We start from the raw sequence: 27,349 nt of genomic DNA, 5'->3' as shown, positions 1-27,349 counted from the left end.
AGACAAATATTTGAGAACATGAGAATCTAGAGATCTTTGCCTGAAGACAACCAAAATTTAGTAAAAAGTTAATTTAGTTTAAAAAAAATGAACAGGAAAATGAATGTTGACCAGGTCATCTGGCACAGGTGGCTTAAAATACTGACCTCCCCTTAATAGTCAGGCACAGATTACACACTCCAAAAATAATGAAGCTGTTAAGCATGTGATGTAATTCAGTGATTCCTGCCAGTGTTTCTGGGACTGGTATCACCACTTGTCTCAGGAGAGCAATCAACTAACTAACTATCTAAGGCTATTAATGTAAAAACAAAAACCTTTAAAATCATAAATCACATCAGAAGAGTTTCTTGGCAGGCTTTGGTTGACTGTGGTTTCAAGGTGCCATTTTAAAGTGAAGAGTTGTCTTGTATTATTTTTGTCCTGGAAATCAGGAAGTATTTCAGTATAGAAGGAGGCACTTTTCTTCTGTATCCTTGATTTGATTGCTATTGGATCCTTGATATGATCCAGTTTCATCAATGAAACATCGATTCCTATCCTATTGTCTTTGTTTGTTCTGGCTCACCGTGACTTCCTGTTCGAAGCGTCTGTAGATCTGCTCTCTCTGCTGCTGGAGTTTGTTGCTGAGCTGAGTTTGTGCTCTATGCTCCTCTTTCTGCAGAAATCTCAGTTCCCTCAGCTCCTGACGCCTGAAACACACACGTTTAACAACCATTTTACACTGATCCAACAACAGACCCACCTATGGTGTTTAACCTGTTCACTGTTTAACCCCTTCTGTCACCATTTGCTCAACCTCAAGTTGTTTCAAACCTGTAGGAATGTCTTTCTTCTGCTGAACACAAAAGAAAATATTTTTTAAGCATGTCCAAATAGTTGATGGGCACCATTGACTTCAATAGTATTTCAATGGGGCCCATCAACTGTTTGGTTTCCCATAATCTTCTAAATATCTTCTTCTAACAGGATCATTTGTGTTCCAAAGATGAACAAAAGTTATGGGTTTGGATATGAGGGTGAGTATTTAACGACAGATTTTTTTTGGTTTTTGTGGATGAACTAACCCTTTAAATCCATAAATTCAACAGCAAAAGCCAATTTAGAAACATCACTGAGTAAAAAGGCATTTTATTACTTATTCCAGTCAACATTAAACCGCATTCACAACCCATTTTACTTCTGAAATGTGACAAGTATAAACTGGAACCATTGCAGAGGATCATGCATTAAAGGGATAGTTCACCCAAAAATGAAAATTAGCCCATGATTTACTCACCCAAGCCATCCTAGGTGTGTATGACATTCTTCTTTCAGACGAATAAAATCTGTGTTATATTAAAAAATGTCCTGGCTAATCCAAGCTTCATAATAGCAGTGAATGGGAGCTCAAAATTTGAAGCCCAAAAAAGTGCATCCATCCATTATAAAAGTAATTCAACCTACAAAGAAAGTGTAACGCCTCTCATAGTTCAAAACGCCCGCGCTATGTCTGACGTTATACGTCACGCCAGTTACGTTTTTTACGTAAATATATGGAATATGGAAGGCCGTTCACCGGAAGCTAGGTATTCTATTTTATAACGTGTTAAATATGGATATTTTCTTACAAAAACCCATCAATTCCCTTCAGAAGGCCTTTATAAGCCCCCCAGAGCCGTGTGGAGCACTTTTATAATGGATGGATGCACTTTTTTGGGCTTCAAATTTTGGGCTGCCATTCACTGCCATTATAAAGCTTGGATTAGCCTGGACATTTTTAATATAACTCAAGATTGTATTCGTCTGAAAGAAGAATGTCATATACACCTAGGATGGCTTGAGGGTGAGTAAATAATGGGCTAATTTTCATTTTTGGGTGAACTATCCCTTTAAGTAGGTAAAGATTGTATTTATATCACGACTTTAAAGACTATGACTGTATTTTTATTGTTTTCTTAGTCCCATACTTTTCTTATAATGACAATAATTTTAGGATAACCAAATAATAATAGTAATTATAATCTATAAATTGTTTAAGATTGATTCTAGACGTAAAAAAATAGTGGACAAACTATTCTGGAAATGACACTATCCAGTCTAACAGGAAGCGCTCCCAGGCAGGAACAGGATGTATCACTCAGCTTGTTTTATGTAAAACATACTAATAAACACTGCACAGGAAACTTTTTGTCACTTTGCGGTATGAAAACAGCCCAACACCTCTTTTATATCACCCAGCCGTGAAAGATGAGTGGACACTTAAACCCACTACCAGACTGTGTGCATTTACCAACACAGGAGAATGAGAAGAGAGGCAGAAATTTCTGTTACAACATGAAATAAGCAAACCCAAAGTTTTATCAATGAATGCAAATATGACGCAAACAGAGCCGTTAAACAGCTGATGGCTCACCGGAGGAATCTCATCTCCTCGCTTTTGGTGTCATTGTCTGTGATGATCTTTGATGTCGTCACGCTGACTTCCACACCATCCACGATGAACTTGCGAGTCTTTTTCAGAGTTTTTTTCTGCCTCTTGTTGTCCTAGAACAACAACAAAACATACTGTTTAATACTGTTTGGAAATACTGAATAAAAAAACAATTCCTGATGTTTTTCAGCCTTTTGAATATACGATACTTTGTGGATTAAATAGCCTTAATTTATTTGTTCTTCAGTAAAAATCAAGTAAAACAACATATTGTTTTGACCAAACAGCCTTGTAGCCTAAAGATTCAAAATGTTTAAATGTTAAAACTTAAACCCAGTAAAATAAATAAATAAAATGCATGTCATTTTGTTACACAGACTTTTGTTAAATAAATAATTCACAATATATATATATTTTTTAATAATTTAATTAATTTTTATTTTAGCCTATAGATGTATGAATCCATGATGAAACTTAAACTCAGTATAAATTAATTAATTAATAAATCCAAAATAATGAAGACATGGCTTTTTGCACTAAATTTCCACTAATAATTTCACAAAATATATATTTTTTACACTATATTTAAATGTTTTGGCTATGGAAATGTTCACTGAATTAATAATTCACACCTTTTTAATCTATTTCATTTAAAATATTTAAACATATTAATCGCTTAATCAGTAAATCAATCAGTCTCTTTCCCTCATGCTTCCTCTCTCTCTAATAACAGCATAAGTCAACATAAGTCAGCATATCTAAAATGACGTTTCGGAATAAGCAACGCTCTGTGGATGAGAGGCGTAAGAAATTAGTCCTACACACAAGAGTGTTTTAGGCCGCGTTCACAATTGTAGTTCAGTTCGCTTGGTCCAAAACCAAAAAAAGTACTGGTCCACTTAGCGCTCAGCCACTCGCATTGGCATTTTAACACTGAACCTAATGGCATAGGGATACATGTTCACAACCTGATTGGTCATCGTTTATTACATATATTTCTCGATGAAACTTGTCGAACATCCAAAACAATGCGGTGTTCTGGGATAAATGTGCTCGTTGTATGTGCGTAGCGTAGTACTTTGACCAGCTGAGAACTCGTGAAGAGCTTATCAAATGTGTAAAGGAGTCAAAACAGCGTCAGGAATCCCTCCGTCACACACACAAACCAAGATCTGCTGGGATGGGCAACATCACAACTATGATCAGGGACAAAAACCTGACGAATGTCTTGAAAAACAACATTTCTTGAGGCGTGGTAATCGCGGAATAATTGACTGAGGGTCACTGAAATATTAGAAAAATGCACTTCACGTCGTGGCCGCATTACCACCTCGGTTATGCATTATTATTTGAATAATTCTAAAGGCACGTTGTTGATTATTCCTTACTTTAACACCTGAAATTTAAATCAGAGAGTATACTGACTACACTAATCTTGCGATGTTTCCTTGTCTGATGACTAGCGAGTATAAAGTAATGACAGAATTCAGAAGGTCACCTGTTGAGAGATGGATCCTGGCTCCTTGGACTTGCTAATAAAGCTGGAGATGGATAAGTTCAGGTCTATGCTGCTGTTGTCAGCTGTCGAACTTATTCCCGAGTCGGAGTCCTGCTTCTTCACATATCTGGGCTTCACTGGGCTTTGATTCTCCACCAGTGCAGGTTTCTCCATTTCCTCAACCTTCTCTACTTCTTTCACTGGAGATGTTGGGCTGGGCTCATCAGGCTCAGCTTGTTTAGTGGGCTCTGTTGGAGTCTCCAGTGAAGCAATGTCTGAAGCAGGCACTTCCTTTATGAGCTCACCGTTGCCCACCACCTCCTTATTCTCTTCCAGTTTCTCTAAATCAGGTTTGGCTGGTTGCTCTGTGTCAGCAGGAGACTCTGGAAGAACAACCTCTGCTTCTACAGCCTTTTCTTCAGCTTTAGGTTCTTGAGACACTTCCAGAGCTTGTTCCTTGGATCCAGGTACCGTTACATCCTGGATGTGGTTCTCGTCCACCTTCAGAGGTTCTTCTTCCTTCTTTACTCCAGCTATAAGATTATCATCTGGTAGCTTGGGTGTAGCGACTTCCTCTATCTTTTCAGGAACAGGCTCCAAGGTGGATGGCGACTGCGGGAGCTTCTCGTCTTCAGAGCTTCCGATGCTAGCGTCAGATGGTGCGCGCTTGTGTCCGCGAACCTGAGGGAAAGGTCGTTTTGAACAAGTCAGTGGATGTGCAGCAAAGATGTACAACTAAGACAAGCATCACTGCTACTGTTGCTCATACATTTTGTAAGGAATCAAAACAAAGCCCAAACATTAAACTTTATCACGCAACTCTTTCCTGCTTATAACGAAGCAATCAGGCTTACAGATTTAATTTAAATATTCAAATGTGCAATATTGAAGAAGGAAAAAAAATAAACATGCAGCTGTGAAATGAATTCCAACTCTACCTCAGGACATTCAACTGACCAACATTCATCCAGACTTTGTTTAATCTTGCTATGAAAAGTGTTTTAAATGTGTTGGCAGTCTTTATAATCTCTTACCAGGTTTCCTTCATGATCTTCTTCCTCCTCTTCCTCCTTCAGCTCCTCTAACTCCTCTGTGACCTCCGCCTTGGCCTCAGCGATGAGCTCGCGCAGGGGTCTGTTGTCAGTTACACTAGTCACAAACGGGTGCTGCACAGATGAAGGGAACTACTATTACTACAACACACATATAATATTTTCATGTGTAATTTTTAATAAGATACTATTAATTTTAACATTTAAAAAAAGCAGTCAGATTACTCTGTTCCAGACAAATTCTTGAAAATTGTGGAATTTTATCATTTCTCTGATGTTATTTGCAATTTTAAGAAAATAATACATTTATTTAAAAATGTATTATATTAATACAAAAAATTATTAGTTTTTTTTTTAAGTGTCTGCTTTATGTTAATGTCCCTCCCCCTAATATATTTTGAATGAGGAATATAAAAAATCTGGCCAAAACCAATAAGACAATAATTATTTCGATGTTATGGCCAATAATCCAAATATGTTTGCTATTAAAATTGTACTAAAATTGCACTATATTAACTAAATATAAATGTAATATGAAACATAAATTATATCAAACACTGTAAATGTCAGAAGTAAAATAACATTGTACAATGTGAAAAAAAAGCATAAAAATTTGAGATTTGCTTGTAAGATTAAATTTAACAGTATTATAAGTTTTCAAAGATATTGAGAAAAAAAATTAGTCAAGTGTGTAGAATAAAACAAAACAATGAGAAATATATAAATACATTTTTGAAGGAATTAAGAAAACAGTCTAAAAAGTAAATATATAATGTAATATAGTATAATATAATATAATACCATATTTACACAAATTTATTTGACATAAATCATTAAATTTTGAAGCCTGTTAGAAAACAGATGGCTAAGTAAAATTAAAATAAATTAAAATAAATTAAAATAAATAACAGTGCCATTCAATTATTAGTTTTCAATTATTAACTTTAAGTGAGCATTAAATGAAGGTAAAATCGAAATGTAAAAATAAGTAGAAATGAGCCTTCAAAATTAGATTTCCAATAAAATAATACAAAAATTAAAACTCTAATATTGACTGATTATCTGATATAATGTGCATCACTATTTGGCTTAGAAAAAATGAAGCCTAATTTAGTGCCTTTAAGATTTATTGCATTGTAAACAAGAATTGCTGCAACCCAACTACCCGACAGACAAGAGGAAATCGTCCCATGAGGATCCCAGTCTCCAGCTCTTACCTTTCTTAGCTTTGACACCTCCTGCAGACAGTCAATAGCTGGTAAGAGAATGTGCAGCTTCTTTGATACAATCAACTTAATTGGAGGAAAACCTGAGTTCTGTATTTTCAAGCCCATGTTGCCTCTTCAGAGAGCAGAATCTCCCCTGAAGTGTTGAGCACTTGTGAATGTGCGTGTGCGCAGTCAGTGCTAGGCTGACCTACTTAAAGCTTCAGAAACAAAATCTCCTTTGCTGACGTCAACTCTAAAGGATGAAGGCTGGTGCAGAAAGTGCCTGACACAGACAAATAAATGAACAGCTGCTGATTCATGTGGCGAGAAAGGCACCTGGGCCAGCAGGTGGCCGAGCAGCAGGGTGACGACGGCGAACGAGGGGCTGCTGCAATACTGGCTCAGGTTAGGGCAAGCTCGAGTGGATATGGCCTTAGATTATAAGTGTTGAAATAAAGGTGGGAAAAGTCAATTCACCTGAAGAAGTTGTGCTGTGTTCCACCTGTTGTCCACGTTCTTATCCAGCGCGTGTTTCAGGAAGTCACTGAACTGAGGAGACCTGCAGATGGATGAAGAGAAAGCCATTAAAAGTAAACCTAATGGAAGTGTGGGTGTAATATTGTGACAAAAAGGCTATAAGTAAGCAAGTAAGTAAGTAAGTAAATAAATAAAAATTACATAATTATATTTGTCTACAAATCTAATTTCAGGGTTTTAAGATCATGAGAAAACACACACACACACACACACACACACACACACACACACACACACACACTAATGAATTAATTAATTATATACGATTTTAAAATTAATATTAAAATTAATCTGTACCATCTCAGTTAAAAAAAAAATTTGAATATTTTTTTTTATTCATTGTATATTTAATTGTGAATCTTTCCCCTATTTTTACATTTAGATTATTTTTGCCACCATTTAACGCTCTCTTAAAGTTATTCTTTGAAAACACTAATAATTTAATATTACATTTTAATATCATTTTAAAGGAGATTTTCTTTAGGATTGGTTATGGGTCAATATTAGAGTTTTTTTTATTTATATTTATTGTATACTTAATTGTGGAGGCTCGTTTCCCCTATTTTTACATATAGATTATATTTTATGTTTTGCTGCTCAAGAAACATGTATTATTATTATTATTATTATTAATGTTGAAATAAAAATAAATCATCATATCAGAATGATTTCTGAAGGATCATGTGACACTGAAGACTGGAGTAATGATGCTGAAAATTCAGCTTTGATCACAGGAATAAATTACATTTTAAAATATATTAAAATAGTTATAAAATCCTTATTAATAGCTGTAAAATCAGTTATTTTACATTATAAAACATTTCACAATATCACTGTTTTTACTGTATTTGTAATCAAATAAATGCAGCCTTGGTGAGCAGAAGAGACTTCTTTTAAAAACATGAAAAAAATCCTACCGGTCAAAACCTTTTGAACGGTAGTGTATACACATACACAACAAATCACATGGTTTTGTACCATTTTGAAGGCTGCTGGAGAGTAGGAGGGTCAGCTTTGGCGATCTTGAGCAGAACTCTCATTGGGTTCATCTCGTGGTTGGGCGGTTCGACCTGGGCCAGCTCGATCAGAGTGACTCCCAGAGACCAAATGTCAGCCTTATAGTCATACGGCCTGTCCTTAGACGTCTCGCACATCACAACCTCTGGAGCCATCCTGAATGAAAGAGAGTGATATCAAAGTGCCAGCAATGCCAATGTGCGCAAGTACAAGTGGTTTCATTTTATGAAACTCTAACTTGCCAGTAAGGGGTTCCAATGAAAGAGTCTCTACGCTGGATCGTCTTTGTGTTCTTGGCTGACACTCCAAAGTCCGCTGAAAGGTACAGAAAATATGCTTTTTGGGAAACGTTCTGCGTAAAATTTCTTCATAATAAATGCTGCTTTCTTTGATAGTTTGTGATCTAATGCCATGACATTCAGTGGTTTAAGTGTCCATTTAGGTAGGTTTTGTACACCAACATCACAGAATAATTTACATCTGGTCAATGACGTAATGTTTACACAAGCTGCGGTTTAGCCTGACATGTAAATGACCCTCTTCAGTTCCTCTCTGTATCTTTTTGTGTCTCTTTGTCATGTTATTACGTAAATGTGAAGCTGCTCATTTTCGGATTCTATACAACTGCGACAAAAACTAAAAACACTCCACCATTACTCTAATAAAGTTCAAGATCACACCTAACCTGTACTCAGCAGGGTCCCCACAGTTCCATTTAAGGCCATAAAAAGTCTTGTTATGAGAAATGTGTTAAACGTGTTGCTGTTGCGTGTTCTACGTGCTCGCAGTTTCAAAGCAGTTCACGCTGAAGTAATAGCGCACATTTATACCATTTATATTAAATATATATATATATATATTTTTTTTTTTTTGTAAAACGACATAGCTACAAATGCTGTTGAATGAGTTTAACTTCAAGTTATTATCTTTAAAAATATATATATATATGTAACGATGTTTGTTCGTGTGGGAAGAAGGAGGCGGGAACCGGCGAACAATAAACAATAAACTTTAATCAAATAAACAAACAAAGTGAAAGTAAAAGCGGCAGCCCCTCACGGACGACTGCCGCACACATACATAAACAAAACCATAAATAAAAATACAAATCATAGTCCAGGCCTGGTCCTCTCTCGTCCTTCACTGTCGTCGCTCCTCCTTTATACTCCCGTCACTCCTCCGCGTCATCATAATAATGAGCGCGGCCTCGTCCCGCTCTCACGGTCCCTCAGCCTCGCTGCCCGCCACAATATACATTTTGTTTCAATACTACATCCATATTCTTGCACAACAGCGTTTCACTTTTTCCACATTTTATGTTACAGCCTTATCCCAAAATGGATTAAATTCATTATTTTCCTCAAAATTCTACAAACAATACCCCATAATGACAATGTGAAAGAAGTTTGTTTGAAATCTTTGCAAATTTATTAAAAATAAAAAACGAACAAAAATCACGTGTACATAAGTATTCACAGCCTTTGCCACGACACTCAAAATTCAGCTCCGGTGTATCGTATCCGGTTTCCACTGACCATCCTTGAGATGTTTCAAAAACTTGATTGGAGTCACCTGTGGTGAATTCAGTTGATTGGACGTGATTTGGAAAGGCACACACCTGTCTATATGAGGTCCCACAGTTAACAGTGCATGTCAGAGCACAAACCAAGCCAGGAAGTCCAAGGAATTGTCTGTAGACCTCAGAGACAGGATTGTATCGAGTCACAGATCTGGGGAAGGGTAGAGAAAAATTTCTGCAGCTTTGAAGGTCCCAATGAGCCTCCATCATCCGTAAATGGAAGCAGTTTGGAACCACCAGGACTCTTCCTAGAGCTGGCCGCCCGGCCAAACTGAGCCATCGGGGGAGAAGGGCCTTAGTCAGGGAGGTGACCAAGAACCCGATGGTCACTCTGACAGAGCTCCAGCATTTCTCTGTGGAGAGAGGAGAACCTTCCAGAAGAACAACCATCTCTGCAGCACTCCACCAATCAGGCCTGTATGGTCGAGTGGCCAGATGGAAGCCACTCCTCAGTAAAAGGCACGTGACAGCCCGCCTGGAGTTTGCCAAAAGGCACCTGAAGAAACAAAATCCTCTGGTCTGATGAAACAAAGATTGAACTCTTTGGCCTGAATGGCAAGCATCATGTCTGGAGGAAACCAGGCACTGCTCATCACCTGGCCAATACCATCCCTACAGTGAAGCATGGTGGTGGCAGCATCATGCTGTGGGGTGTTTTTTAGCGGTAGGAGCTGGGAAAATAGTCAAGATTGAGGGAAAGATAAATGCAGCAATGCACAGAGACATCCTTGATGAAAACCTGCTCCAGAGCGCTCCGGACCTCAGACTGGGGCGAAAGTTCATCTTCCAACAGGACAACAACCCTAAGCATACAGCCAAGATAAAGGAGTGGCTACAGAATTTTGAGGAAAATAATTAATTTAATCATGAATCATGTTTTTTATTGCAGAAGGCAATGATAACATCAGCATAGAAAAAAAACAAAGGGCAAATATGATAAAAGAAAGATGCAAATGAAATAGACTTTCCAGGTACAGTGGGTATACATAAAAACAGCATTCAAGTAAGAAATGGAATAATCAAATACAAAAATAAAACTGCATATATTCTTCACTGTATGAATAAAACTTACACTGATTCTTTTATCAGGCTGCTGTCACTTTAAGAACTACAGTAATGCACAGATCCAATAAACTGATACACATACATGATTTCTTCCAGACGTTTACATTTACTTAAGACAAAAACTGTTTATGTGAACCTTGTGTGTTTTTGACACTTTAAACGCAATAAGACGGTACAGAGACTTTAGTTTAGAACACACGCTGTGACAGCTGTTTCTGTGCATGCGCTTTAGGTATGTGTGCTAAACATTTTTAAACTAGCAAAGCGTGCAGCACACACACATCATACATACATGTATATATACACACATATTAACACAACATTTAATTAATGTATATTTCATGTATAAATCTGACTCATTGTTTTTCTTTAAAAATGGTTTCAACACTAAAATGTGTGGTTTATCTTTTTTTTTTTTACTTTGTTTTTGTCAAAAGCTGTATTATTTGAACTGCAAAGTTGTCTAAATCAATGTTTTTATAGTCATTCTACAATTTAGGATGTTACCATAAACATTGCTCTAGACACGCTTTACTTGGGGAAGCACAACTTGACCATGTTTTTGGTAATTACGAGCAAATATGCCTGCAAACTTAGTCTATCCTCTCCATATGGTATTCATTTTATTTGAGCAGGTCTTAAAAAAAAAGGTCATAAAAAGCCTCTAAACTAGGGATGGGCATTTCAAGCAAAAATTATATTCGAAGATCGCTGGGAATTATTCGATTTTTATTCGAAAATCGCAACTCCTCCCCCGCATGCATGCATGTATAGGCTACACACATAAACAGAGAGAGAGAGAGAGAGAGAGGGAGAGAGACCATTCACACTCTCAATCTGTATGATAACAAACTGTTTAATTCATTAGGGAATAGGCTATATCAACTCAAGCCATATTACTGTAACATGCTGAAACATATGACTGTAATGTGACATCGCCCCAAGTTACCTGATAAATGCCACAAGTCTACAGCGTGCGTGTGAGACGATGTGTTATTCTTCTGTTGTCTCAGGGCGTTTTTACTCTGGCATTTTAGTTCGGAATGGGGCACGGTTAGCATGGAAAATTGCTAATGTGAAAGCTTACCTACAGAGCTTGGTGTGCACTGAGGTACCGACCCCGAGAACACACAACCGGAGTTCGGTTGCTCTCGGAGCTGAGCCGTGATTCACGTGAATGTGCAAACAACACTCGGGTGCGCACTTGTTCTGGAAGAAAGTAACCAGCGCATGCGTTTTAGCCGATTACAATGTCATTAGTTCAATAACATACACGTAAGAGATGATAGTGTTGATGATTTAGCGGAGATACGATCGCGAGAGCGAGCCTGCAGTGTATTCGCGCATAGAGTGCAATCAGGGCAGCAAATTAATGGCAATTCAGTCTCCTCAAAAGAGTCTGTTTGCAAGCAGCAAAGCCGCCTTCAAGCGACACACATACGGTAAACCCAAGTGTCATTTACTCAGCTGCACATAATAGCACCAAATTAATTGAAAAAAGCCCAATATATTGACCCGCGTTCTGTTTTCTATCACGCCCGTGCAAGTTTGTGATGACGCAAGATGAACGCAAATGCACCAGGGTTCAAGTTGAGTGTGAAACCAGACCAACACTGATGAGGCGGAGGGAACAATCAGACTCGGACCGCAGCAAACGTGTCCAGTATAAAACACCCTGAGAGCTGACTGGCAGCTTTTAGGTGTGTTATTGGCAGCGCCTCTGATTACATGAATGCGTCAGCACCACATCAGCACCGACAACATGGGGATTTTTTTTGGACGATAATCGCACATACTATTCGATATTCTATAATTAAATAACTAATCGAATATTCGAAAATCGCGACCCATCCCTACTCTAAACCCTCTTGCACATCCACTCACCCAGTTTGACGTCTCCATCTAGTGTGAGCAGGATGTTTCCAGCCTTCAGGTCTCTGTGGATGACCTTGTTGTCATGCAGATAAACCAGCGCATCCAGAGTCTGTTTACAAACCACCCTGATCTGCGGCTCCGTCAGAGGCCTTTCCAACTCTACACACATATGGACATACACAAACACACTCATGTCATTTATAGATAACCAGCTAATATTACCCATTACAATAACCTCTCCTGTTTTCTAACATCTTAGTTTTGAGTTGTGTAAAATTAGTGGTTGATTCTCAAACTAATTTCTCACATGAGCAGGTTCTTGCAACAAATTTAAAAGTTACCATTTAAAATGATGTGTCCTACACTGAATGAACTCACCGAATCAGTCAGAGTGGTTAGTGAATCAACATATGACTCAATTACTGAACTACAACTTCTTTTCAAGTTGGTTTCAGTCAAAATGAAGCAAATTTTCTGTGCTGGAGGTTCGTGAAAGTTACATAATTATCATTTTTGACTGGTTTTGTGATCCTCCGCTAAGCCCTGCTGTCATATTTTCCTACCTGTGCTAAACATGGAGCAAGAAGCAATCACATTGAGTGAACTGCCACAGGAATTACTATATAATATCTGGATTAAACGTGCATTTATATTGAGTAATTTTATATAGTGGCCAAAAAGGTTTTTTGTTTAACTTTCTTGAAATGCAACTAAAATGAGAAAAACTTCATTGTTTTGTACTGAAAATATCTGCTGGTGAGAAAATATAATGTTTATAGCTGTAAAAAAATATATATATTTCAATGTGATATGGTCTACTACTTAAACTTGACATATTAAGGGCCATTATATTTTTTGTAGTTTTTAAATGGCGTTTCAATAAAATGTGCATATTGTGATATACTGTACAAGCATTATCAACAAACACTTGAAAGATTATTGACGTTAATTTCGGCTTACATTACTATTCAGCAGTTTGGTGTAAGGTTTAAACAGTTAAAAAGAAGTCTCACCAATGCTGCATTTATTTGATCACAAATACAGTAAAAAACAGTACTATTGTGAAATATCTTTACAGTTTTAAAGGGGTGGTAAAACACGATTTCACTTTTCTAACTTTAGCTAGTGTGTAATGTTGCTGTTTGAGCATAAACAACATTTGCAAAGTTGCAACGTTCAAAGTTTAAAGCAAAGGGAGTTGCTTTTAAAGAAATCAATTTCTAAGGACTACAGCAAACGGCCGGTAGGGACTACTAGACATTCCTCCAGGGTCTCTGACATCACCAGCCCCAATATTTACATAAACCCCTCCTCCGAGAATATGAAATAAGGGGGGCGAGGCCATTTTTTATTGCTGTGGGGAAGAGTTGTTGCGGTATATTTAGTAGGCTGGAATGTTGTTGCCGCAATGCCGACGAAACGCTGTTATTTTCATCCGGATAGCCGGTCCACTTTGTTCAGCCTTCCTAGGGACGGGGGGGTTAGGGATCAATGGTTAAAATTTATTTTTAACTCGGTTCCTCATAATTATTACCCAAATCTCGCTCTCTGTGCTGCACATTTCACGGAGGAAAGCTTCCACAATCTTCGCGAGTTCAATGCAGGATTCGCACAACGGCTTGTCCTGAAAGATGGATTTAAAAACAGAAGCTTTTTACGGGCCACAACCTGTAAGTACGATTTATTTCTCGTCGACGTGTTTTCCTGTAATAGTTCGTATTGTGCGTTGTAGCAAGGAAGTAAACAGATGACAACGCTGTTTGGCTCAGCAAACCAGTTTGTTAAATGCTCATTCATACTTAACGTTATACGATAAACACCTAATGTTACAAACTTTTTTTAAATCTCAACAGCGAACTTGGCATTAGTGTAAATGATTCTTTGATTAGAGCTTTTATGTATTGTTTATCTACAGGCATGCTAAACATGGTTCTGTGTGTGATTTGGCTACTAGTAAAGCCAATTTTTAGTGTTCGTTTTGGGTTAATAGTTCTTGCGACAGATATTTGGCTATAATAGTTCTAAAAATACAAAAGTAACAGTGCCATTCAGTAGCGATCACTATAGATCCGCAGTCTTTACTCTTGAGGACTGAACAGGTTCTGCTCGATCATCTTCACTAAAATTGTCTGGGTCCGATTCGGGCTCAGATTGGTATGGTTTTATTGACGCCATAGTTTCTAATACTACCAAAGCACAGTCTGCCGGTAAAGGGAAGGGGCGTGACGTTTCCGACAAACGTGCACTAGGCGGTTAGCGAATCACAACACACTGGGCCAGCTAAACAATCTGAGCCCATTGCGTATTTTTGAGGGACTGGCTTCATACAACCCGGAAACCATCAGATTGTTTTTACAAGGAGGGACAGAGCAGTGTAGAATAAAGGTAAAATATATGAAAAATAATGCAATTTTTAAAAAACTAAGCATGATCACATGTTCCAGTGCACCCCACAAACACAATCAAGCCTTCGAAAGAATGTGTTTTACCACCCCTTTAAATAACTCTTTTCTATTTGAATATATTTTCAAATATAATTTATTCCCGTGATCAAAGCTGAATTTTCAGCATCATTACTCCAGTCTTTAGAATCACATGATCCTTCAGAAATTACTCTAATATGATGATTTGATGCTCAAGAAATATTTTTCTTATTATTGAGTTGAAAACAGTTGTGCTGCTTAAAATTTTTATGTAAACTGATATTTTTTTTTCCAGGATTCTTCGATTAATCGAAAGTTCAAAACAACATTTACATATTACATTTATTCATTTAGCAGACGCTTTTATCCAAACTGACTTACAACTGAGAAATACAGGAAGCGATCCTACATAAAGAAAAATCACAAAACGTGCTTGAAATACTAAGCTTTGGACATTGCTTAGAGTAGCATAAGCTGGTAGAGTTTAGACTCTCTGCCCAAGCCCAAAATAATATATATATTTTAGCAAAGTAAGAACTAATACTACATCTAAGAAACAAATGTGTACTAAGTTGCACAAGTCAGGATTAGTCTAAAAATGCATGTTAAACTCACAGCACATGCAGTGATGAAGCGCAGCATTCTGAACAGAACCGCTCTGAGACGCCAGTCATGAGCGGCTCGCGTGAACAGTGCGCTTTGCTAAACTATTTCTTTTTGTTTCGAAGCTAGACATTTCAAGCTTTCTATACACATATTTCTCATGTCTGTGAGGCGAGTAGCTGCTGAGTTTGGGTGTATTTATGAAATATGTTCAAGAGCAATCGTGATCGCTCCGGCGCCTCCATGTCACGATTATTGTCTGCTATCGCCTATTTGCTTCTTATTTATTAAATTCAGGCAATTGGCTGATGAAACATTTATTCAAATTAAGATACAATTTATACAAAAACGAAATTCACTTTAAAGAAAGGCTTTCTACAAAACAAAACTTAATGAAGTGGTCAAAATAATTTCTGACCCACTCGCATCTTTGCACTTTTCATAATCAGATGAAATTTAAAAATAACACTATAATATTTAAACATAAATATGAAACAAAATACATTGTTTAATGGCTACAACAAGTATAGTAGGCTACAGTAGCCTACAGATAAAAGCCATGCCTGCTCTGGCATAGAGCGGGTTATTGAGCTGAGCGTCACACCGGTCCGCTTCCCTGATTACAGGCTCGTTCTCGTCAGAACACCCACGTATTAAAAAATGGTCCGGTTTAAACCGGGCTCGGTTAATGTGTCGGGCCGGATCGGGCTCGGTCACAACGTGCATGGTCTAATCTAAGCTATATAAACTAAATAGGAAGGGAATAGAGGAAAATGTAGTTTTTTTTTTTTTTAAGATGAGATTAAGTGCTCATAGAAGAGATGAGTTTTCAGCTGTCATTTGAAATAAAAATATTTTGTAGCATAAGTGTCTTTACTGTCAATTTCGATCAATTTAATGCATCTTTGCTGAAAAAAAAAGTTAATTTCTTAAAAAATTAAGAAAAAAAACATTTCCCACTCATACGGTCTCACACACACACACACACACACACACACACACGTATATATGTATATATTAATATATATAATATATTAATAGATTTATAATATACACGTTTTCCTGTGTAAATTCTGCTGCATATTATGTCTGATTTATTTGTTTTGTATAATTTTTTTGTCATTCACCCTTCTGTGTAACTGACCAGTCTACCGTACTTATTATTTTTATATATTTATTTATTTTGTTTGTTGCTGTTGATTTGATGTCCACTTACTGTTGCATGGCTGATTGATTGTCTACGTCATTTTGTATGTCAAAAAGAAGAGAAATTAACCAAAAATTTGATTACTGGCCCTAAACTTTTGAACACCAACACTGTGTAAATAAAGACTCAACAGATATAATGCTACAAAACACCTTGTTTAAAAGACACTGAATAATCGATATATTGTCGCTCATAATTTGAACAGAATTGATTCCCTGTGGGAATAATCAAAGCACAGTTAAAGTTCATCTTCCCCCTTAAAAAAAAATGAAATGTGTTGTTGAGTAATGGAAAGCAACTGGCCGACGAAAGTGACCTTTTTCCTAATGCAGCCTTGCATGTCAAATGCTTTGTGTGAACTCACCGAGCATGACCGCATCGACGGCCCCACCGGCGCAGAACTCTATCAGGATCTGTACACAGAAACATGGTGGACATGAAACTGGAGACTTTACACAAACACAATCACACTGTTTTACAAAAGCAACCATATTGTGTTTCATCAGGCAGACAGAGATTGGCATTCTGCATTTATTTTTCAATGTTCAGCCGGGCACAATGGCAGCATTATGCTTTTGTAGACGAATCTGTTTATCCTATTGTCGTGAACACACCTACATGAACCTGCAGGCGCTGGTTTAAAAAACAGACTAAGTGCACTCATTCATAAAACCATTGTTCATTCAACTCACTCGAAAATCTAGAACACACTTCAGTTTTAGTGCAGAACTCCACAAACAGCAGAATATGCTGCACATCGGTGGATAAAACCAGAATTACAGTATCCAACGTCCAACAACAGGACATACTGCCCACATTATTAGCCTTACAAAACAATTCACGCAGGGCCGTGATTAGTCAATAGTGGTGCATTGCAGGGCCATGATTGGCCAAATAAGCTACTGAGTCTTGAAGGCTTTTCTTGCTCCTCCTCAATATGGTGAATGACATAAGAGGATCGAGCAAGAGAGGCCTGCGTGAGCACGAGGAAGGATGAAGGCTTTCTACACATTAGCACAGTGCCGGAAATTGAGTCATTTCTGTCCTAATAGGATTAGAGTTTCTGTTAACACCACGGCTGGGGCTAGTCATCTGGAGAGGGTGGACAGGTATTGGAAGAGACCGTTTACATAGTCAATACTGAACGACAACAGTGTTTCCTGTATCGCAAGTCTGGAGTGGTACTACAAATACTATATTATATTCTAGGCGAGAGAACTTGAGAGACAAAAGAGGTGCTGAAATACACTGTTTGGCCAAAAAAAGTCGCTGTTTGGATTTAAAAAGGCAAATGATTGGAGTCTATGATTGGATCATTATTGCAGTGATTATTATGTCTCAAGCATGTTATATGTTTGGCAGCAGTTCTTCTAACCCTAAATGATGGAGTGTGTAGGTTTTAATTTCTTAAACAACTATGTAGGAAAACACATCATGGCCATATTCCAGGATGAAAATCGCTGGAACGTCCCAATTCGCATACTATCCATCCAAAATAGTATTCGAAAATAGAATTAGTACATCCCAAATCGTAGTAAGTTGAAAAGAGTATTCCAAAGATTCCCGGATGGTCTACTATTTCCGGTCAGAATTCGAAGTGCAGATTGACGCACACTCTAACGGCTGATATTGCCCACAACCCATTGCGAGTTAAACGATGATTCGATTAGAACTACAAAAAACAACAAACCTGACGGATGTGCGAGTCCGACGGTTAAGTAGAGGTTTAGATAAAGGGGCTTGAGTGATCAATTATCAGTATTTAACCTGTCTAAAATATATTTATTCAATGTTATCCACATTATATTTCACCTGCAGCAGCATTGTGAACTTTTCTAATGATACGTTTGGCCATTAACTTTTAAATGCATCATTATATTCAAATTGAAAACACATGAGGAGAATCTCTGCATTAAAGACTTGCGAATGGCAGATCAACGTGCAACTGCATTTCTCTCCGATACAGTAGGAAATTAAATTGAATGTGGAGGATTTGAACTGTGACAAGATTGACAGGGCAGTTTAAACGGTGACGGGATGCACGTAACTAAGTCCATTTAAGATGAACAAGTAGTATGTCCCAAAGCTTGCTTACTCTTCTGCTACACACTCAAAAGTATGTACTTTTTCTTCACAAAAAGAGTACATACTTTAGGTCATAGTATAAGTAGGCTAATTAGGACGCAGCAAATCAAGATTCATCATGCTCTTGTCTTGACCAAACAACAAGATAAAAAAATGTATGCGCCTCTTGATAACAAAATATTTCCATCAAGAGGTGCATACATTTTTGGTCAAGATCTTTTATTGTCAATGCAAGAGTCCCTCACTCTGTAAAGTCTCCTCCAGCATATGCCAAAGACTTTCAGTGAATTTAAGGTCTGGACTTTTTGAGCTGATGAATCTTGACATTGTCATCCTGGAATATGGCCATAATGCGTCTTCACAGCAGTAATGATCCAATCATAAACTCTTAAGCATTTGCCAATTTATATCCAAACAGTGACTTTTTTTGGCTGAGCAGTGTATAATACACGACTGTTCAAAGGTTACATATTGTGGCTTTAAATGCTCAAGATCTTAAAGCAGGATTGATTAAAATCTAATGATTTTTAGAACTACATCTTTATCATTATCGTCCTTGTGTGAACAGGCCTATGCTACTGTGTACATACAGATTCAGCGCTGAGAACAGTCACTGTTATTCATGCTCTTGAACGCCGTTCTACTGTGGGTGAGATGTTGGTTTTGACCGGTGGCTATGATAACACAATAGCCCACACAGTGCTGTCATTCAGTCCGAGAACTACAATGGTCATACTCGACACACAAGATGAGGCTTCCTTTCCAACTCTAAAGTGTAGGATTCGGTTTATTTGATCCCATTGATCCCACTGTCTGGATAACTAACTGGACTAACTAACTAAGTGGCATCTGAAATTGATGTTATATTTTCTACTAATGCATATGAAGAGGAAACTTCTTCACACGGACTACTGAATGGTATTACTGATACCAATGTGTTATTTATCCTGTTCGAGCAGCAAATGGCTGATGAATAATCCAGTTCAAACATTCCGTGAATCACAGCCAAATCAAGGCACTCCTACATCTACATAAGGAAATGGGTGAGGCCAATATCAGTCCTGTGCGGCAGGATCCGAGTAAAATATGCACATCTCTTCCACAATGTTCAGTACCCAATGAGGCTGAAGGAAATAACAGGAGAGGTAAAATAACACTGTTCTTTCTGTGAGAAAACACAACATTATTCTGACATGTGAATCTAAGTCTTCCTTTTCTGGAAAATCTCACAAAATCTTTCAAGAACATGTTGCTAACTCCCCAACTTCTTAACTTCTTAACTCCCCAACTCCTCAACTCCTCAACTTCTTAACTCCCCAACTCCTCAACTCCTCAACTCCCCAACTCCCCAACTCCCCAACTCCCCAACTCCTCAACTCCTCAACTCCTCAACTCCCCAACTCCCCAACTCCCCAACTCCCCAACTCCCCAACTCCCCAACTCCCCAACTCCCCAACTCCCCAACTCCTCAACTCCCCAACTCCTCAACTCCCCAACTCCTCAACTCCTCAACTCCCCAACTCCCCAACTCCCCAACTCCTCAACTCCTCAACTCCCCAACTCCTCAACTCCTCAACTCCCCAACTCCCCAACTCCTCAACTCCTCAACTCCTCAACTCCCCAACTCCCCAACTCCCCAACTCCCCAACTCCCCAACTCCCCAACTCCCCAACTCCTCAACTCCCCAACCACTCCCCAACTTCTTAACTCCCCAACTCCCCAACTCCTCAACTCCCCAACTCCTCAACTCCCCAACTCCTCAACTCCTCAACTCCCCAACTCCTCAACTCCCCAACTCCTCAACTCCCCAACTCCCCAACTCCCCAACTCCCCAACTCCCCAACTCCCCAACTCCCCAACTCCTCAACTCCCCAACTCCTCAACTCCCCAACTCCCCAACTCCCCAACTCCCCAACTCCCCAACTCCCCAACTCCTCAACTCCTCAACTCCCCAACTCCTCAACTCCCCAACCACTCCCCAACTTCTTAACTCCCCAACTCCCCAACTTCTTAACTCCCCAACTCCTCAACTCCCCAACTCCCCAACTCCCCAACTCCTCAACTCCCCAACTCCCCAACTCCCCAACTCCCCAACTCCTCAACTCCTCAACTAAACTCCTAACTCACTTTCAGCACCACAATGTGGAACCAACTGTACAGGAAGAATAAATAAAATAATAAATATTAACTGTATGTCCAGGTCATATTCACTCCAAAATCAAGGGAATAATGAACCATATTTTGCTTAAAATATATTTTGCTTTGCAGAATGACACTGACATTTAAGTGCTAGAAAAATAATTTGATAGTTTAAGTACACTATTGAGATTTGAGGTCAGTAAAAAAAAACGTTAAAATTTAAAAAAATTAAGCAGGGATGTATTAAATTGATCAAGTGACAGTAAAGACATTTATATTGCTATAAAAATATGTTTTTTTATATATATATATATAAATACTGTTATTTTGAACTTTCAATTACTGTATTTTTGATGAAAAAAAAATAGCATAAGAGACAATAAAAAAATAATACATTTAAAAAAATCTTACCAACCCCAAACTTTTGAATGGAAGTGTACATCAAGGTTGTATTTTTGCTTAAATTTTAAATAAAACCATTGTACTAAAGCATTTATAATAATACAATAAAAAATATAGTAAGGAGAACCACCATTAAAAATAAGTAGGAATGAATCCCCTTTCTAATGTCCATACTGAAGTACAGCTGGACTGAAGTGACCTGGAAGCCGAGTCCACTTCCACTGCACAGGAAGGAAATGGTCAACGCAATGAAAAATACATTGTGGAGCAAAGAGGGCACTGACAAAACGGCAACAGACAAAGCAAAGCAGGCTACTTTTGGTATGAAACAAAGTCTCAGCTTTCAAATGTTGTCATTTAAAAAAAAATTAAATAAACAATAAACATTTTGTGACTCTTTAATGTGTCATGACAGATTGCTGTGGTGCGGCACGTGAACCAATCATCTCTTCCTATTAGTTATAGCATGAAATAAACAAGAATGAACATCAGAAAGTATGTTTCAACAGCGGAAATACGTCAATACACACCATTTAACAATTCCACCGCCGTTAATCTACTAACTCTCCTGTCTGGTTTGTATGTCGGACAAAATGGCGGATTCGGTGTTATGATTAGTCAGATCGCCTGTCAATCAAACTCCTGAGGCATATTAACATAATTAAACAAGATGGATCAAAATAATTCAACAAAATGGAGTCAGATTCCAAACGTATGCAGTGGAAAAGAGAATAGGAATAAATAAAAGCACGAAAAATAAACAAAATCCACTCACCCACAGTTTGCTCTCATAGTAAAATGCGTCAAGCAGCTTGACGATATTGGGATGATCACATGATGCCAAGATGTCGATCTCCACCATGTAGTCCTCCAGCTCATCTTCAGTTTTGGTGTCAATCACTTTTGCAGCAGCACAAATGCCTGTCTGCTTGTTCTGAGCCTGAATAAATATGAAATTAATGTTAAAAAATGGCATTTACACATAATAAAATCACCAATTTTAGTGCGCGTATGCTATAACTTTAAACAAAAGCAAAATTGGTTGGCAGACACTTTGGCTAACATTTTGTTAGCGATAGAAAGAATGAAAAGTGATTAAAAAATAAGGTTATTCTTTACTATACACATTCTGATGTTAAACTACTACGACTCAGACTATGTGCACATTTGCAGACTACGTATGATTCAACACATAATCTTTTAACAACCAGTAAATAGAGGTAAAAAGTATTAATTAGACTCATGCAGCCAGCGTGATCCAGTCCGGCATTCAACAGAGATCACATTCAGTGTCATTCATACTGAGGCTTTCTGCAGTGCAGAGCTTTGAAGGTCACAGAACAAGTCTACCCAACAGACGGCTTTTGTAAACGGGTGTAATTACGGCATTTAGAATGCAGCGTTTTTCAGTAGTGAAAAATTAACCAGGTCAAAGACTGCTGGTTTATTGCAGGACGATTTGAAAAGATAAAATCTGCAGTGGTTTTATTGTATCTGGTCACGAAGTATGATGCATTTGACATTATATGTTAGAATTCAAACTTTTGGCAACAAAAAAAAAACTTAGATTTAACCCCTTAACTATCACCTCGCTTTTTGAGCATAGGCATGAAAATACACTTTCCAAACCTAAATGGTTGTAACTTAAAAAAAATGCTTTGGTCTTGTTTTAAAGACACTCAGCAGACTATGCTTTAAAAAAAAAAAACGAAAGTATGAAAAAGTAATGAGAGTTTACATTCATGTAAACCAAATGTACTGTACTAAACATTTTTACTTTATATAAAATATATACTTTGGCAAATATTTTTTTAACTCTAAATTACTATAAAATCAAAGCAATGTCTAAAGTAGTGTTCCAAATTTGCAACTCTCCGTTGGCGTGCAAGCTGGAAAAACCAAACTCTGGTCAGGCCAACCACATCGTGTATAGAGTCGGTGGGCGGGCTTAACATAATGACGGCAGAGTTGTTATTAAAGAAAAATTTAAATTAAAGAAGCTGGCGAACAGCGGTCTTTCGAATCGACTCTGGAAGACTTGGAGTTAAAGGGTTAGTTCACCCAAAAATGAAAATTCTGTCATTAATTACTTACCCTCATGTCGTTCGACACCCGTAAGACCTCCGTTCATCTTCGGAACACAAATGAAGATATTTTAGTTGAAATCTGATGGCTCTGAAAGGCCTCCATTGGCTCAATGGTACTCTACACTGTCAAGACCCTTAAAAGGTACTAAAGACGTTGTTACAAAGTCCATCTCACTACAGTGGTTCTAAAATAACTTTATGAATAGGCGACAATAGTTTTTGTGCGCAAAAAAACCCTAAATAACGACTTACATAGTGATGACGATTTCAAAACAAAGCATCATGAAGCTTCGAAGCGTTTGGACATTGTAACGACGTCTTTAGTACCTTTTAAGGGTCTTGAGAGTGTAAAGTACCATTGTGCCAATGGAGGACTTTCAGAGCAATCAGATTTCAATTAAAATATCTTAATTTCTGTTCTGAAGATGAACGGAGGTCTGACGGGTGTCGAACGACATGAGGGTAAGTAATTAATGACAGAATTTTCATTTTTGGGTGAACTAACCCTTTAAGCTTTTCTTTGAGAAAAGAACAAAGAACGGCACTGAAGTCATTCTTTAGAAAGGAAGATGTGTTCAGAGTTTTGCTGACCGGATATGGCGAAAGTTTAATCTATCATCTAGCTCCACTTCACCTTCTTCATTGCTCTGGTTGGTTGTAGCGCTATCCTATTGCGTGCAGAGGCAATTTGAAAGGCAACCGTTAATCCCGCCCCTCGGATTGAGCCCTGCCAATGGTGTGTTCCCAGACCCAACATGGTAAATGGTAAATGGAATGCATTTATATAGAGCTTTTAACAGACCTACAGCCATCCAAAGCGCTTTACATTTTGCCTCACAATCACCCATTCACACACTCATTCATACACCGACATCAACATCTTGATGTGGGTCTGGATTGTCAGGCAAAAAAATAGCCATTCCATTTTTAAAATTTTGATGCACTCTTCTGTAACAAATTTATAAATTTCTATCCAAATTTCACTTCTATCACAAAACATATGGAACCGTGAGACCCTTTCCGACAATATGTTGTTTTTTTGTGTCAATATTAGAAAAGGTTTTGATTATAAAGTAGTTAAAACTATTTTCACAACATGAAACATGACAGGGGGAGGAGCCCGCAAAAAGGTTTTAGAGTACAGTTTCCATGGTAACGCAATGTTTAAACAGGATGATTTTTGAGTTAAGCTTTCGAATGATACCTCATCTAAGACGATTACTAAAATGTGTGTCATGAAAAAAGACCTGATATATATTTTGCGTCCTGCTAGTGGGACGGTGACAGTTAACGAGGAAATAAAATGATTACAAATAAAACATTTGAATACAATTTGAATTAATTCAACAACACAAAAATAGCATTAAAAAAGTATTATGACAAAAAAAAAAAAGTCAGAGAGCCTAGTTTTTAAGAGTCCTAAAACGATTTCACCCACAGGAAACATGCTTGAAAACAGTCATTATTTGTGTTAATCTGTTCACAGTAGCTCCCAAAAGAACAACAGCCACACTGAGAAGAAAAGCAACAAACACCAATGTCCAGAAAACCCTCAATCCAGCAGATCATTAGACCCTTTACAAACCATCAAACTTGATGAAACCATGGGGAAGTATGTCATTGTTTTGACTGTATACACTAGAGGAAATGGCCTTAAAAATAATATCCAAATCACCCCCATCCCACTAACAAACTAAGCAACAATCAAGCAGACTGGACACTACAGGCTGAGGTCATGTGAATGACAATGACAGGGCAATGAATGTGCATACTAACCCTATATTCTATTCACAAGAAAAGTACTAGGGTCCAAAATAACAAACTTTTGCAGCAAGAAAAAATGAAACAATTCAATGTGTGTTTGTTTTACCTTGAACACCTTTCCAAAGGCTCCATCCCCCAGTTCCCCCACAATCTCCCATATTTCCTCCGGATTTGTGTCCCTGTGCACGTGATCATATTGTTTTTTCTTCTTCTCTGCGCCCAATTTAAAGATCTTTCTGAAATTAAAGAAGGACATAGCCAGATCTCCCACAGGTTGGATGACAAAGAAGGGTTTCTTTCAACAAACGTCTTAATAGGCGTAAAGCAATGCAATTGTTATTGCATCCCCATTGTTCAATCTCTTGTCTAATCAGGAAATAGTCTTGAGTGTTGACATGTTTGTCTTTGCACGGTGCAATTGGAGAACTTGATGTGTTAAACGAGCAGTCATATAGGGATAACAATCATGTCACTGCAATAATGCTCAGACAAAGGAAAACTGATTGATTCTTCTAGCTATTCTTGACTCTGAAATCAGAGGTCAAGTGAATCATATTTTCAAAATAAAAAATAAAGCAATAGTGAGAAGGCGATCTTGAGTGATAAATCCGGCGTCTAGCTCTTTCAGGATCAATCATGAGGTTGTTGTTCTTCGGAGTTTCATCTAATCCGTAAAAAACGTCCAGTTTTTCCTCTTTCTCTTTAAACAAAGTCTGTCAGGAGGCTGACGAAATGTTTATATATCCGCTACTATAGGTCGTACATCCTCCGGTCCTGGATTAAAAGCGAAACTGCGCCAAACGCATGATAAAAAAGGCACAATAGTTTTTGTTTGGAGAAACTATGCACCTCCTGCGTGTGCGTGATACGCGCGGCTCCTCTAATCAAGCGGATTTGTTGTCGCTGTGCGCGTTCACGAGGAGAGGCGGGTTCTTCGCTGGGGTTCGGTCACACGCGCCTGCGCTTTGCTGTCGCCTGCCGTCGTGGATGTTATCACTAGATTGCAAATACATGTTATTATCTTCTCCACAAAATATACCCTGCTAAACATTATTAAATTAAATAAAAAAAAGATATAGATGTAAGCGGTAGCTTTTGCAAGCAGAGGCCGGAGACAGCTGTTCATTTATTTTGGCACTGCCCTTATGTGTCTTTTTTTTTGGCCAAATGGGTAACACTTTACAATAAGGTTATTAGTTAACATTAGTTAATGCTTTAGTTAACATGAACTAACCATGAACTAATAAATCCTCTGTTCAGCATTAGTTAATCTTTGTTTACGTTGGTTCATAAAAATACAGATGTTCATGGTTTGTTCATGTTAGTTCACAGTGCATTTACTAATGTTAACAATATTTTAATAATGTATTAGTAAATGTTGAAATTACCATTAACAAAATAAATAAATGCTTTATAAGTGCAGTTCATTATTAGTTCATGTTAACTAATGTAGTTAATGAACCTTATTGTAAAGTGTTACCACTAAATGTACTTGACTTTATTGATGAAATGTAGATGGACATTTTATTTTACAGTGGAAAGATGTTCTTTTAGGCATTATTGTAAACTCCAAAGATAAACAGACTTGCACTTATTTGATTAATTTTTTATTTTAATGGCCAAATTTCATATCCACAAATGTACATTTTCAGGTAAAAAAAAAAACGTTTTATAGCATTTAAAAATGAAGTGAAATATTATATTGAATCTATATTACCCTCGAAGAAACAAAAAGCTATTCGAATTTTGCAAGCATGTCGGCTATTCCTATAACTGTGTTTATTTTCCCTCTAGCATTTCAAATGTCTGTATTGTTATTGAAACTTCTGGATTGTGTTTCTCTGTTATTGTTTCTCTGTTCAATAATAATGGGAAAAAAATCCATGTAAGTTAATAATAATATTCACGTTATATGCCGAGTTTATCATTTTTGAACACAATTCACAGAATACTAATGCAATATATATATATATATATACATATAATTATTTAGTATACGTTTTGTATACGTTTTTGTTCCTGAACCATTTGAAACATCATATTTATATTTTCCCTCAATATATTTCTGTTTTATTTAATATTATATCCATTTTGCCTGGTTCCGCTTCATTGCTTCCTCCGAACTTCAAAACTACTAAACGTTAGCGTTCACAACTTGTAGTCAAGGCAACGGACGCAAACGGAGGCAGATCTAGTGTTCTGATTGGTTGTCGCTTCTCTGTTATCTTGACTGACAGTTTAATGCGGCGTCGTGATTGGTCAGTGTGGCTATTTATCCTCTCGGGGTAAAGAGCTTTAACGTGTTGAGATTTATTTTAACTCACTCGTTTTCATTTGCCCAGAACCACTACAAGAGGTAACACAAGCTAACTTACACAACCGATACGCTGTCTTC

General features: G+C 37.6%; 1 protein-coding gene across 2 annotated transcripts in view; it reads right to left on the bottom strand.

The window, feature by feature from the left end:
• Nucleotides 1-25,862, bottom strand: part of slkb (STE20-like kinase b) — a 38,857-nt gene extending 12,995 nt beyond the window's left edge. The window contains exons 1-11 of one of the 2 annotated variants that reach the window (XM_079812432.1): nt 25,061-25,862; nt 21,879-22,043; nt 16,842-16,890; nt 12,254-12,403; nt 7,968-8,040; nt 7,687-7,881; nt 6,649-6,730; nt 4,946-5,077; nt 3,912-4,592; nt 2,396-2,526; nt 569-692 (exon numbers count right to left, since the gene is read on the bottom strand). In XM_079812432.1, coding sequence (XP_079668558.1) covers nt 569-692; nt 2,396-2,526; nt 3,912-4,592; nt 4,946-5,077; nt 6,649-6,730; nt 7,687-7,881; nt 7,968-8,040; nt 12,254-12,403; nt 16,842-16,890; nt 21,879-22,043; nt 25,061-25,210 — 1,932 coding nt within the window. In that variant the 5' untranslated portion in view covers nt 25,211-25,862. The remainder of the gene's footprint in view (nt 1-568; nt 693-2,395; nt 2,527-3,911; nt 4,593-4,945; nt 5,078-6,648; nt 6,731-7,686; nt 7,882-7,967; nt 8,041-12,253; nt 12,404-16,841; nt 16,891-21,878; nt 22,044-25,060) is intronic. The other variant, XM_079812433.1, reaches the window with a different exon arrangement.
• Nucleotides 25,863-27,349: the final 1,487 nt, after the last annotated feature.

Source organism: Gobio gobio (genome assembly GCF_949357685.1).
Source record: "Gobio gobio genome assembly, chromosome: 3".
NCBI classification, from domain to species: domain Eukaryota; kingdom Metazoa; phylum Chordata; class Actinopteri; order Cypriniformes; family Gobionidae; genus Gobio; species Gobio gobio.
Note: the sequence above shows the minus strand (reverse complement) of the source record. Positions and strands in the feature narration are given on the sequence as shown.